We start from the raw sequence: 13,130 nt of genomic DNA on the forward strand, positions 1-13,130 counted from the left end.
TGATTCGGTTTGTCCTAGAATGTTGGACAATAGTGGAAACTCTAAAGTAACCGACGAAGTATTAAATGTCTGGTTTAATGTCTGTAATGGAGCAGAGGAAATTACATTTAATTAAAAAAATAACATAGCTTTAGTTTTTCTTACAGTGAAATCACTTCATGCTTTTGTTCTGGAATGTAAAAAAAACATAATTATCTCCATTTGGACAGTTATATGTAATTTTGATGCTGAGAAACTCCCTTATTGTCAATATTCCTAGGAAAGCCATTCATTCCTTCCCTTCCGATGGCTGGATGGCTTTCCTAGGAATATTGACAATAAGGGTCACCCCCTTATTGTCAATATTCCTAGGAAAGCCATCCATTCTCTGAATCCTCTACACTGTAAAAAAATCTGTTTAATTTACGGTAAAACACTGACAGCTTTGGTTGCCAGAACTTCACTGTAAAAAATACAGTGAGCGTATGTAAATGTAAATATCAGCAAAAACTGTAATTTATACTGAATAATCCCATTACTTTTAGGATAATTGTGTCATCATGGTATTTTTCCATAAATTTTACATCAAAATTGTATATTTTTACACTAAAACTGTGTTTTCTACAGTTTATGGCAGTTGAATTTAAAGTTTTGATATTTTGATTTACAGTAATTAAAAGTATTCACTACGGTGATGTACAATGTTTAATTTGACAACCTATTTCTGATGCAATTTGAGGGTTGTAAAGCTTCCTGAGGCTGTGATTACACTGGAGGTCACTGAAGGCTATTTTATACTGTGCTTCAAGAATGTTTAGAGACCCCAGTAATGCAGAAATATTCACACATACGACACACAAGAAAACCTGAATGCATCTCATGTGATTCACATGAAGTGGGTATGTCCATAAAGGTAAGAGGTTCTTAAGTCATAAGCATGAGAGAAAACCACTTAGAAACAGTTCACCAGATTTCTTTTTTTACACATGCCTCTCACGGTTTGTGTGAGTATGAAGAAACAAACAACTACAACAAGGACATGAATCTCCGGTATGGAGGGCATGTGGTGCTGCCTTCTTTGTTCTTCGTTTCTCTGAGTCAGAAACAAAAAAAAGGCAGCTGTAGGAGGAACAGAGATCAACCGTGTTGGTTTTGTTAGAAGTCTGATTGAGTTGTCACCACACAGAGTTATGGATGAAAGAAATTTGTATGTCATTAAAAACCGGCAGAACAAGCATAGCCAGTCTTACCAGTGATAGTGTTTTCTTCTGTAGGTCATAGACTACAGACTGTTTCCCTGTTTCAACTAGTTAAAAAATGCTTGTAGTCACTTTTAAACTCACAAACCTTCTGAGATGTATTGATATATTTTGTCATGAATAATATTTGTATAGAATTTGGATTTTTCTCTTTTCAGATGTACAGTATATGTTAATTGCTACTGAAAATAACTTGACACATTAAAAATAAAGTATTATAAAAATTATAAAACTAGGTAATTTGTCACACTTGGGTAAATCATTTATTCTGACTGGCTATTCTTGCATTGAGCTTACATGTGATTAATCATGTGATCTTTAGAGATTGCAAATGCAAAAACATGTTATTTATTCGTTTTAAATATTTTTTTGTATTGAATCCAGGGAATTTTTACATTACAGCTCTTTTTTTCATGAATCATGATTTTGTTATTGTGCACTCAAGGGAATATCTAACTGATTGTTTCATTCATTTTAAATCTTTTTTTTGTGCAAATTAAGTCTTCTGTCATGACAAAATTAATACAAAAGACTTCTTGTGACTACAAAAAGAGGAAGTTGTGCACAGAAGCCCTATTCCCAATCAATACTGTAAAACATTTATAACCACCAAGAAATTGAAATATTTCTACAGATGGACATAAAATAACTGAATGTCCTTTAGTTTTCTAAATGAGGATATGTTTTCTTTCAAAGGATATTAAAAATTGATATGAAAAATACATGGCAGCTGTTCTAAATTATTTGTGTTTTTCCTTTCCTGCAGCTATATCGAGTAATATCTGATTTTACAGTAGCCCCCCCAGAGTTATTCTTAAGGAGAGTAGAGATGATCCAAAGCAATCCTGTTTGATGCAAAACATCCTTCAAACCTCAAGAAAAATAAAAGTAATCTGGGAAACAGTTCAGTCACTTTTCCCCATTTTTTTTTGTCACAGTAAGAGACAGAACAGTCTGCAGTTCAGAGATAACCATCACATGAGGGAGAAGCAGCAGAGCAGAGTTCTGCATTTACTTGTAATGATGCAGAGATCATCCAGAGATCAGTTCACAAACCAAAGTCCCGTCTTCTTACTGTGCAAATACCAACCGTTCCCAGTTCAATCCCACAAACATGTCGTGTTCCTCCTGCATTAAATGTCCTGCAGTTGGTTTTAAAAGTTCAAAAATGTTCCTTTCAAGGATGAACCAGCGGGTCACTCCACATATTTTGGGATGCATCCCTGTAGTTCGACGAGCTCTGGCCAGCTCTCGTATTTATTATTTTTGCCGTCGTTCTTCAGGTACTAAAAATATAGAAACACACAGAGATGCCAATGATATAACATCATCACCAAGAAAAACAGAAAACCTCTGGAAGATGTGAGCCTCCTTAAGAGCTGCAACGACTCATTAAGATTAAGATTTCCTTTATTAGTCCCACAACAGGGACATTTCCTGTTTCAATAATAGTAACAATGAATAATATGAACAAGCAGTATAAACTAGAAATATAAAAAACATTTTAGCAATTAAACATGTCAAGAATATATATTTTAAAGTATTAGCAATTTAAACAAGTAGAAATATACAAATGTATTAACAATTTAAACAAAAGGATATTATATACATTATATTGATTATTTGAAGTAGACTAATTACGCATTATATCTCGCTTGTTTAAAGCAGCTATTCTCAACCTTGGGGTCCCGACCCCAATTGGGGTCCCGAGATGATTTCTGGGGGTCGCCAAATCATTTTTGAAGTCAGCTCCGCCTCCACTGTGTTAGTGTTTTAGTCTTTTTAGTCATTTAATGTCTTTTTTTAGTCATTTTGTATCTTTTTTGGGTCATTTTGTGTCTTTTTATGGTCATTTTGTTTCTTTTTTGGGTCATTTTGTGTCTTTTTTTGGTCAATTTGTGTCTTTTTTGGTAGTCTTTTTTTGGTAATTTTGTATCTTTTTTTGGTCATTTTGTGTCTTTTCTGGTCATTTTGTGTCTTTTTTAATCATTTTGTGGTCAGTTTGTGTCTTTTTTGGTCATTTTGTGTCTTTTTGTGGTCATTTTGTTTCTTTTTTGTATGATCTGAACTGTGCGTGTGAGATTGTGTTCAGTGAGCGGGGGTCGCGGACAACATGCATGTTAAATTGAGGGTCGCGACTCAAAAAGGTTGAGAACTACTGGTTTAAAGTACAAAACATCTGCAGAGTTATTGTGGCGATTGGCTGTTTTATAGAGGGTTCGTGCCAGATTATTTTACATTTTTCAAAATGTGCAAGAAAGACAGACATGCCCAGACACTGGAGCATTATATGAAGTAGAAATGTTTCTGTTGCTCATCCTGAACATCTCGTATGTTTGGAAACTTTTGATCTTCAATCCCATTTTGAAGAGATACATACACCAAAACATAAACTACCTACTTCCAGTACTTCAGTCAGATGTATTATCATTTCATTGTGCAATATAAAAATACATCTCTCTGTGTAATGGTGTAATTCCAACTATTGAGTCTGTCTATATTGCATATATTGTTCCAAATTTTGTATTTATTAATGTACATTTTTATATACATTTTTTTGCTGCTGTAACACTGGAAGTTTCCCTGTTGTGGGAATAAAGGAATATCTCATCTTAAAACTTTTTTTTATCTCAAGATAAATTGTTGTACAGTTGATTATTTAAGATTATCAAGAAGTTGCAAAAAAAAAACAACAACAAATGCACAGGATGCCAGAAATGGAAAAAGTAAACAAAGAAACAGGGTTATTTTTGGCTGCACAACATCAGTTTGAATTGTGAACTCAGCAAAGGGATTTGTGAAGGGTTAAAGCAGGGGTGTCAAACTCTGGCCCGCGGGCCAAATTTGGCCTGCAGTGTAATTTTATTTGGCCCGCGAGGCAATACCAAATTATTATACTATTATTGTACTATAAAAGCTGACCCGCCGGTATTATACGGCGCATTTACCGCTAATACTACAAATCCCACAATGCCCTGCTGTTGTTTTGGCGCGTCAATCAGGACAGGACCCAGAAACGCGCTCCTCTGTGACAGTCGTCATAGCAACCTCAAGCTAGAGCTGTCTCCCAGCTACCCCTTCCCAAAAATGGCGAAAAGAAAGGCAGAATTTATTATTATTTAACTGATATTTAAATCAGAAGGATGCAAATCGAAAAGAGGCATACGATTTTTATTTAATTTTTATTTAATAAATTAATGACATTGATGTGTTTCTTATTTGAAATTTGATTTTGCATGTCTGCACTATTTAGTTATATATTGTATGTTTATAAGCATTGCTGGTTCCATATTTAATGTTAAAGCAAAACATGTTTGGTATATATTAAAAGGTTTATTTGTTCAATGTTGGCCCGCGATTCTATTCAAGTTTTAAATTTTGGCCCATTGTGTATTTGAGTTTGACACCCCTGGGTTAAAGGGTTCAGATGAATACAGAATACTTTAGAATCTTGTAGTTTTTACCTTCTCAAAGTTGCTCTTCACTCCTGCTCCTTTCCCACCAACAAACACCCAGTTATCTCTGAACCCCAGTGACTTCACATTAGAGCTGCCGAATTCAGTGATCAGCTTCCTCGCATCTTCACTCAACCTGTGAAAACAAGTCAACGCACAATTTAATTCCTGCTGATTCAGATTTAGGCAGTAGGACCTTTGAAACTTTGAATGAGCCTTCTTCATCTTAACATTTGGTTTTAAAGGTTTGTAAGAACGGAAGGTTTTTTGTGAGTTTTCTCAAAAACGAAGGGGAGACATTTACTTTGTTGCAGGGTCGTCGTAGGACGCCATCAGTACAACAGATCCCGTCTCGACGCCCTTCAGGAGCGCGATGAGAGGTTTCACATCTGCAACACAAACACACCACCCATCATTTAAATCTTTAATGGGATCATCCAACCACACTGACCCACAACGCAAATTATCTCATGATGAAATTTGATTGATTAAATTAACAGTTTGTACGAACCGCCGTTGTACATGTTGAAGAAAGCCGTCTTTATGACCTCTCCTGTTTTGCCTGTTGGAGAAAAAGACTTTAAAGATGCTTTACTACAAGAAATAATTAACAATGCACAAATAGAAGCGCTGCCCAACACTTACCATTAACTATAACAATATTTATTCCTGGTCCAGCGTTGTTCTTGATTGTTCCAAGAAGCCTGAGAAAAGTTTGATCCACTGTTAATGCCAGCTGTTATCAACACAACAAGAAAGAGGAAACAAACCCAACAGGAGCTGTAAGAAGAGACCAGAAGGATGAGAGGAAAGATATAGAGACGCAAGAAAAGGTGGCACTCAAGTCAAGTCTTCACTTTCAAATCCAAAGTTTGGGAATTTCAAGTCCAGGTCCTAAACGTTGTGTTTCAAGTCCTAAATAAGGCCGTGTGTTGGCAGGAATCTGGTAATAGGGGGGCGGCTGTGGCTCAGTCGGTAGAGTTGGTTGGCCCCCAACCGAAGGGTTGGTGGTTTGATCCCTGAAGTATCCTTGAGCAAGATACTGAACCCCAAATTGCTCCCGATGCTGCGTTCATCGGTGTGTGAATGAATTCCCAATGGTGGCAGGTGGCACCGTTTAGGGTAGCCTCTGCCACCAGTATGAATGTGTGTGAGAAAGGGTGAATGAGCGCAGTCTGTAGTGTAAAGCGCTTTGAGTGGTCGCAAAGAAAAGCGATATATAAGTGCAGGTCCATTTACCATTTACAGAAATCTATCACACTATTAAAACCACCTTATGCAACCAGAACAGTGGGATTTGCCTTTATCACAATCTCTGACACATACAAAAATTTGATATTCGCAAATAATTGGCTATGGTTCATTTCAATTGCGTGTAGGCAAAAAGGTGTATAAAACACTCACTTCCAGTGGTGAAGCAAAGTGGCATCTTCCAATCTTGTGAACTTCAACTGTAGTGTACTGACCGTCAATTTCACAGCCTCAGGCAATAACAAAGATGTGCGTCTTGGCAGTCAAATGTAGTAGTCAAAGCTACAAAACAGCAACTGATATGCGTGTGTCACATCCTGCTCTGCACACATATCGCATTTGCCACTCGCCAACTGGGTGGAGCTTGTGATTTTTCCCAGGAATGTCAATGTTTGTTACACAGCAAATGTATTGAGTTTCATCAGTGAGCCACAGAGGTGTTACCTCATTCAGATAAATAGTGACTTAACAGATATTTATCTAAAGGCAAGTCTTACCAGATTAATGCTTTACCATGCTGTGGATGAATACTGTCATGGAAAAATTTTATATAGATATTGTGTAAGGATAGCTATATAATTGGATTCAGTGGCGGTTCTACACAGGGGCCTCCAGGGGCCACTGCCCCTGTGAAGAAGCCTTTGGCCCCTGCTGTGGCCCCTGTGTCAAATTAATAATAAAATGATCAATTTATAACGATGAACAATGGAACATTTCTTACCTTTTTTTTGTTCAAACAATATCTCATTGTACACTAAAGGAACCCAGAATGTTACATTGTATAATAGTTTAACTCTATGGAGTCTTATAGGGCTATTTTGTCCATTTTTTAATCCTTTTCATGTCTTTGTAAGTCATTTTGTGTCTTTTTTTGGTAATTTTGTATCTGTTGTTGTGTCTGTTTTAGTTATTTTGTGTCTTTTTTTGTCATTTTTATGTCTGTGTTTTTTTTTGTTATTCTGTCTTCTCATTTTGTGTCTTTTTTGGTCATTTTTGGCCCCTCCTTGGCCCCCACAGTAAAATTGGTCTAGAACCACCACTTCTATATTAATCAGGGGCTTTAAAAATATCAGAAGAGTCGTAACTTGCTCTCTGACCCTAGCGGCCTTTGTTCTACACACCCATTTGAAGAAAACCCCAGAACAAAAACATCTGGCAATGCAATCTTGTTGTCACAATCTCTACAAATGCAAAATCTGAAGTTGTGGCCAAAATCATGTTGCTGGAAATGTGATGGGAGTTCCATTAGAGAATAAGGACAGAGAGAGCAGATCGGCTCTTGTGACGCTTCTTTTTATTCTTTACTGCCATGTCTGTCTTTACTGCACAGAACTGTGTGTGTATATATATATATATATATATATATATATATATATATATATATATATATATATATATATATATATATATATATATATATATATTTTTTTTTTTTTTTTTTTTTTTTTTTTTTTAAATAGCTTGCTGTATTAAATATCATGTTTCTTCAACATGGATTTGAGTTATTGACTCTCATGTCCTTTTTAAATAGGCATCAGGTTTTTTTTAGCAGTTAAAAGTAACAAGTGACTAACAGGCCACCACAATATCTATGGAGCAGAAGATCATTACTGAACTTCCTGGGATCTTTTTCCTCTTGGACTCCAGGCTCACTGCTTAGTACTACCTCACCTAAACTGTAGAAGACAGTACAAGTTGCTGATTGACACAACTATAAGCTAACAGTCAGTAGGTTGAGCTGAGGAAAATGGGAATGTCATTAGATCTGCAGGTATTTGGTCATAAACCATAATACTGGATGGCGCTAGATGAAAAGTTAGAGGAAAGTCAGTAGGATTTTTCCTCTGGGGAACGAGAATTTCTACACTAAATTCCATCACAAGCCTTCAGAGAAAGTGGAGGACCAAAGTAGAGGACCAAAAAACAACAACATTATGTATGATTCCACTAACAGAGTAGCCTGGCTAACACCAGACTAATCTCAAATGAGATTTGGTCTGGGAACCAACCGCTCATTTCTCCGTAGAGGAGGTGTGGTTTACGATCCTCCGGAGCCGTTTATTGGGCGCTTAGAATGTCTATCAAAAGCGTCTGTAGGTAGCTCTTAGCCAATCAGATCAGTTATACCAGATGACGTAGTAGAGCAACAGAAATGGATGTTTGTTGTGTGTGTCTGTGAGAGAGTGTTGTTTGCTGCTTTGCTTCTCCAGTTCTCGCTTTCTGCAAGATTATTTATTTTCACGCTTTATTCCCCCTCATGTCATTCAGCCACACACATCCACTGATTTTATGGGCAATAAACAAGCTGCTGCGGGCCTCTCGGCGGCTCCGCTGTCCCCCGGCTCGTAGCGAGATCACTGGCGTTACAATAGCGGGGCTAATAGCCCCGCTAATGCCGTAACGCTACTGCTAATAGCCCCGGTACTGTAACGCGGAGCCGCCGAGAGACCTTTCGCCTTTCAACTTTCACTCTAAACTATTTAAAACACCATCTACAGCTAAAGAGAGTTTCGCGTCTGCAGCAGCCATGTTGGATCCGTAAGAAAACTACAAGCTTCCGTCTGTCAAGAAGTACGCGTCATCGTCTTGCCGTCCCTCCCCGCTCTGTGATTGGATCCCTAAAACAGGGCTAAGAAACGGCCCTGGTTTCCAGACCCTTTCGCAGTTCGAAATGAAATCGAGTGTGCAAGGCAGTCTGGGTATACCCAGGCTACTAACAGAGAAAAACTAAAAACAAATTAGCACCACTTGCTGAGTTTGTATTTACAAGAGGAGGTGCGAGTAGGTGCTTGTGTTTGAGGAGGAAGATGAGGGTGAAACACGTACAGTTTGTTTTGGAAGCAGATCTTTGGAGCTACGACGTTAGCGGCTCCGCTCTGGATGAAGAAGCTGAAGTGATCCGCTGCACAGTCTGTCTTCATCACACATGTTCCAGCTGGAGAGGAAATGTCAGTTAATCCACCGTCAGATCACTCATTCAGTCCTGATCAGGTTGAATCGATCACTTACCTTTCGATGGCCCTTTGGAGGTCTGAGTGGATGTTGAAGAGCTTTTAAATAAAGCACGACGCATGTCGTCTGGAACATACACATAGTTTGTTAGCAAAGTACAAAAATCTTTTGAATAGAAACCACTGACAAGCTGCAGACTTGGAGATGTTAAATTTTTTTGTAATTTCATTTTATTAGTCCCATACAGGCCTGTTTTCATAGAAACCATTCCTGCAGCATAATTCACTTTCTAAAGTTCAGCTGAAGTTAAAATGTTTATCCAATTAGTAAAACTAAAACCCTATTTTTGTTCCCACAGTGTCATCAACCCATTGGCAAAAATAAAAGCTGGTATTGTACATTTCTGAAAACCACATATGTTGAATATGAACGTTTCTGAATTGCTGCAACCCATTCTCATTCCCTCAAGCTTTACAACAAAATAAAAGCACAGCGACAAAGTGGACCAAATTGTTTTAAACATTGTGAATTTGGACAAAAAACACTTATGTTTAGGCAACAAATCAGGATGGTTACGGTTACGAAAAAGATCAGGGTTTGGGTTTTATGCAACTGCTGGACACAGAACTCAAAGTACATCTGAACGTGTTGTATTTATTTACAGTGTGGCATCAGTGCTTTTGCTGCAGTTAATGATCAAAATGACTGCAATATGCTAACAATATATGCTCTGACAATCATCTACAGAACAAAATCTTCAGTTTCCTTACATTGTGGCTCTATAAGAACATGGTGTGATTGAAGGTTGAGGTATTAAATGTTCCTACCTTTGACATCTTGGAATGGACTGCTGTATTTCTGCAGGACGAATGTGACAAAAACAACCAGTGGCACCAACACCAACATGAACTGTAAAATTTCTGCAGGAGACAAACAGATTAAAGTCGTCACCAGCTCCACCAGTCAGACTGGATTATAGCAGACTAAAAAAGTAACCTCAACAACTCGTGCAGTAGATTAATAACTGTGTGTTCACTAGCCTACATCAAAATGGCTTCAAGAATGAGAAAAGATAAAGAAAGACAACATAATGTATCTTTTCTTCCATCTTGCAAAACACTGAACGGTTTGACCTCCTTAAATTAAACAATTACAATAAAAAAGACAAATTTCATTTCATTTTAAAGTCACATGAGAACTAAAAGATTGAAAACAAGAGAAATGCATACTGTTTTGTATTTAAAGAATTATCAAAATGAAAAAAATATATTTATATGCCTTTGAATTAAAGTTTAAGTGTGTTTAAAAAGTTGAATTATTTTTTCTTTTGTTCTTTTTCTTGTCTTTTGGTCTGTTTTAACAATGGAAATGTGTTTATTATCAAATTAATGAATACATAAATAAATCATCTTTGGTGTATAATCTTTTGAATATTCCAGGATCTTTGTCTTATTAAATTTTAAAGTCCTATTTCTGTGTCTTTTTGTATATTTTCTTAATGCCTTTCTGTCTAAAGAACTTTGAATGATGTTGAAATGTAAAGACGTCTTCAGTGAGGTGTCAATCTTTAAGATTAACTTGGCTTTATCTCAAATTGTTCATGTTTTATTCACTGTGGGTTTTTTTTAAATCATATCCGCGTGTTACGTTTTTTTGTTTGACTATTGAATGTACACCTTCTGTTGAGTCCTGTTCATGTAAAACACACATGAGCAGTTGTCAGTAAGCCACCCTGTGTAAATAAAGTTAATTAATGGATCAGAGAATAAAGCAGTTAGTGGTTAGTCATTCAAACAAGGAAAGGAAATAAAATAAACCAGTTACATCAATAGAATCCTACATCAAGGGGCCAATCTTCACCATAAATATTTAATTATGTTTACATGTACTGAATAACAAACTTAAGCAGGTTTCCTCCACTGCCAGGTTTATATAAGTATAATATAAGTAATTAGGCTACATATTTAAATAAGGCATGAACAGCTGTAGATATGTAAAATTTATCACGTTTTTGAAAATCAGGATTCAGTGAATGGAGTTTGACAATTAAAGCAGAGAAACCACACAGGAAATGATCAATAACAAAGTGAAAAAAAAAAAAACTTACTTCCTCTGATGTTTTGCCGTCTTGCCATTTTTCCTACGAAAAAAAGAAAAACAAAGAGATATAAAGAAATGTTTGTAATGTATTCTCTTTTTTTAAACTTTTATATTTCCTTTTGTTTTGTTTCTTTTATCTGGTCTATGCTGGGTTTTTTCTTCCTGCAGCTGTATGCGGTAACCTCTGTGTATTTATTATCATGCAATAAAAAAAAAGTTTTTGTTTCAATAGTTTATTGAAAAGAGATTTTATAGATTTTATATATTAATATATATTTTTATGTCTGAAAAAAATAGGATATAAAATAACTTGAGGAGAAATATCAACACTGCAATAAAAAAAACGTTATAAGTTAAAGATATTTTTGATTAAAAACCATATACGTGCTTGTTAATAATGTACGTTCCAAATATTTAATGTTCCCCAAGCACAGTTTTTAACCATGACTTGCTCTGGGGCTGGACCATAGCTGGACAATTAATCGCATCACAATATGGACTATAAACAGGAAAGTGCAGTATTTAGGGCAAAATATGTGTTCTGATTTAAGTATTGCTGTGCTGCAAGATGTCCAGGGCTAGAAATAGTAAAATGTGTTTAGTAGAAATCATGTCATGATCAATTAATCATATTTTCAATGAATATGATTTAAAAAAAAAAAAAAAAAAAAAAGTATGAAAAAATATAATTGCCCTAACTCATTAAATAGAATAAGAAAATCATCCGTGCTATGATTGGCTAGTCTGCGTTCAAGGGGGCGGGACTTAGCTGACTTCAGTACTTTTTGTCTTTTAGAAGTTTTTACAGCTCACACTCTTATTATCGGCTCGTCATTCATCTGTGAAGCACTTTGAACTGCAGTAATCTGTGTGAAAGCTGCTGTACAAATAACGTTTAATTAACTGATTGAACAAACGCGTGACATTATCAGCCGGATAAATCTCAAACAACAACTCACTTTTGGAAGAACTTGACAAGCATAAAAAGAGACGGGTCCGGTGCGTGGGAAAGCAAACAGAGCACTGGTTTCTCTCCTGTTTTACTGGTTTCCCTCCTGTTTTATGAGCACTAACTCAGTTCACCTGTGTACCTGACTCTGAGCAGAAACAGGTGTGTTCGTTGCTCCTCCCAGAGCTCAACAGGACCTGTGTTTCTTTTTACCTTCACTTCCTGCAGCTGCCCTTACAAGTATATACGGTTGCATGCACTATGCAAAAAAAAACATTGGGACGGACAATTGGTTCATTGTAAGTTACTTCCTCTTTTTCCTCACTTGCGTCTCTTCCTTGCTTCTTATCTCGACCCTTCAGAGGATGCAAGGACAGAGGAATCCTCAGAAAGGAAATCCTTTTTCCTCTGAGTTTCATTTTCAAACGCTGCATCAGTTGTCATTAGCCTTAACCCAAAACAAATCCTGCATAGACCCTCTAATTATTTTTTTTCAATGTCTCTTAAAAAGATATTCATCTATTTTTATTCATGGGTTTTAATGTATTATTTTCATTCCTGTATTTGTGTTTCCATGTTTCTAATATAAGTTTTGCCCTAAATAATCAGTATATCCTTATGAAATAAATGGCTGTCAATGCATTTAAATTAATTTATTTTATATTCTAAAAATGAGCCATTCTGCATGATGAGCACTTTTACTTTTGGTACTTTAAGTATATATGCTAATTCTAGTACTTTTACCATTTTATACAGTCTATGACTTTTACTAAAGTGAAATTTTAATGCAGGACCTTTACTTTTAAGAGACTTTTTACACCATGGTATTACTCGTTTTTCCTTAAGTAAAATATGTGAAAACACCACCATATAAACCTTTAGGACAGAGTAAAATTTCCTTAAATAAAAAAATCTATAAACAAAAAATGTTAGAAAACTTACTCAAATAGCTGCAGGTTCATTTTTCTAATGGAAAATACTTGAAAAAGTACCTAAAAAGTGTGCATGACATACCTTAGTAAGTCATGCACACTTTTATTATGGTTACCTTTGTGTATTTATTATTATGCAATAAAAAATCTTTTTTTGTTTCAATAGTAAATACTTCCTGTTTGTAAACAACTGTGCAGGTGTCTTAGTTTTAGCCCAATCACATCTTCTCAGTACAACAATCAGTCTGCATAT

General features: G+C 36.0%; 1 protein-coding gene across 1 annotated transcript; it reads right to left on the bottom strand.

The window, feature by feature from the left end:
- Positions 1 to 936: 936 nt before the first annotated feature.
- Positions 937 to 11,042, bottom strand: LOC131972647 (protein FAM3C-like). The gene is made up of 9 exons (XM_059334306.1): positions 11,004 to 11,042; positions 9,724 to 9,816; positions 8,954 to 9,022; positions 8,771 to 8,879; positions 5,339 to 5,397; positions 5,205 to 5,255; positions 4,998 to 5,082; positions 4,703 to 4,829; positions 937 to 2,524 (listed from the first exon to the last, which is right to left on the bottom strand). The coding sequence occupies exons 1-9, from the start codon at positions 11,029 to 11,031 to the stop codon at positions 2,435 to 2,437; spliced, it is 711 nt and encodes a 236-aa protein (XP_059190289.1). The 5' UTR covers positions 11,032 to 11,042; the 3' UTR covers positions 937 to 2,434.
- Positions 11,043 to 13,130: the final 2,088 nt, after the last annotated feature.

The sequence above is a fragment of the Centropristis striata genome, chromosome 6, assembly GCF_030273125.1.
Source record: "Centropristis striata isolate RG_2023a ecotype Rhode Island chromosome 6, C.striata_1.0, whole genome shotgun sequence".
Taxonomy (NCBI): Eukaryota; Metazoa; Chordata; class Actinopteri; order Perciformes; family Serranidae; genus Centropristis; species Centropristis striata.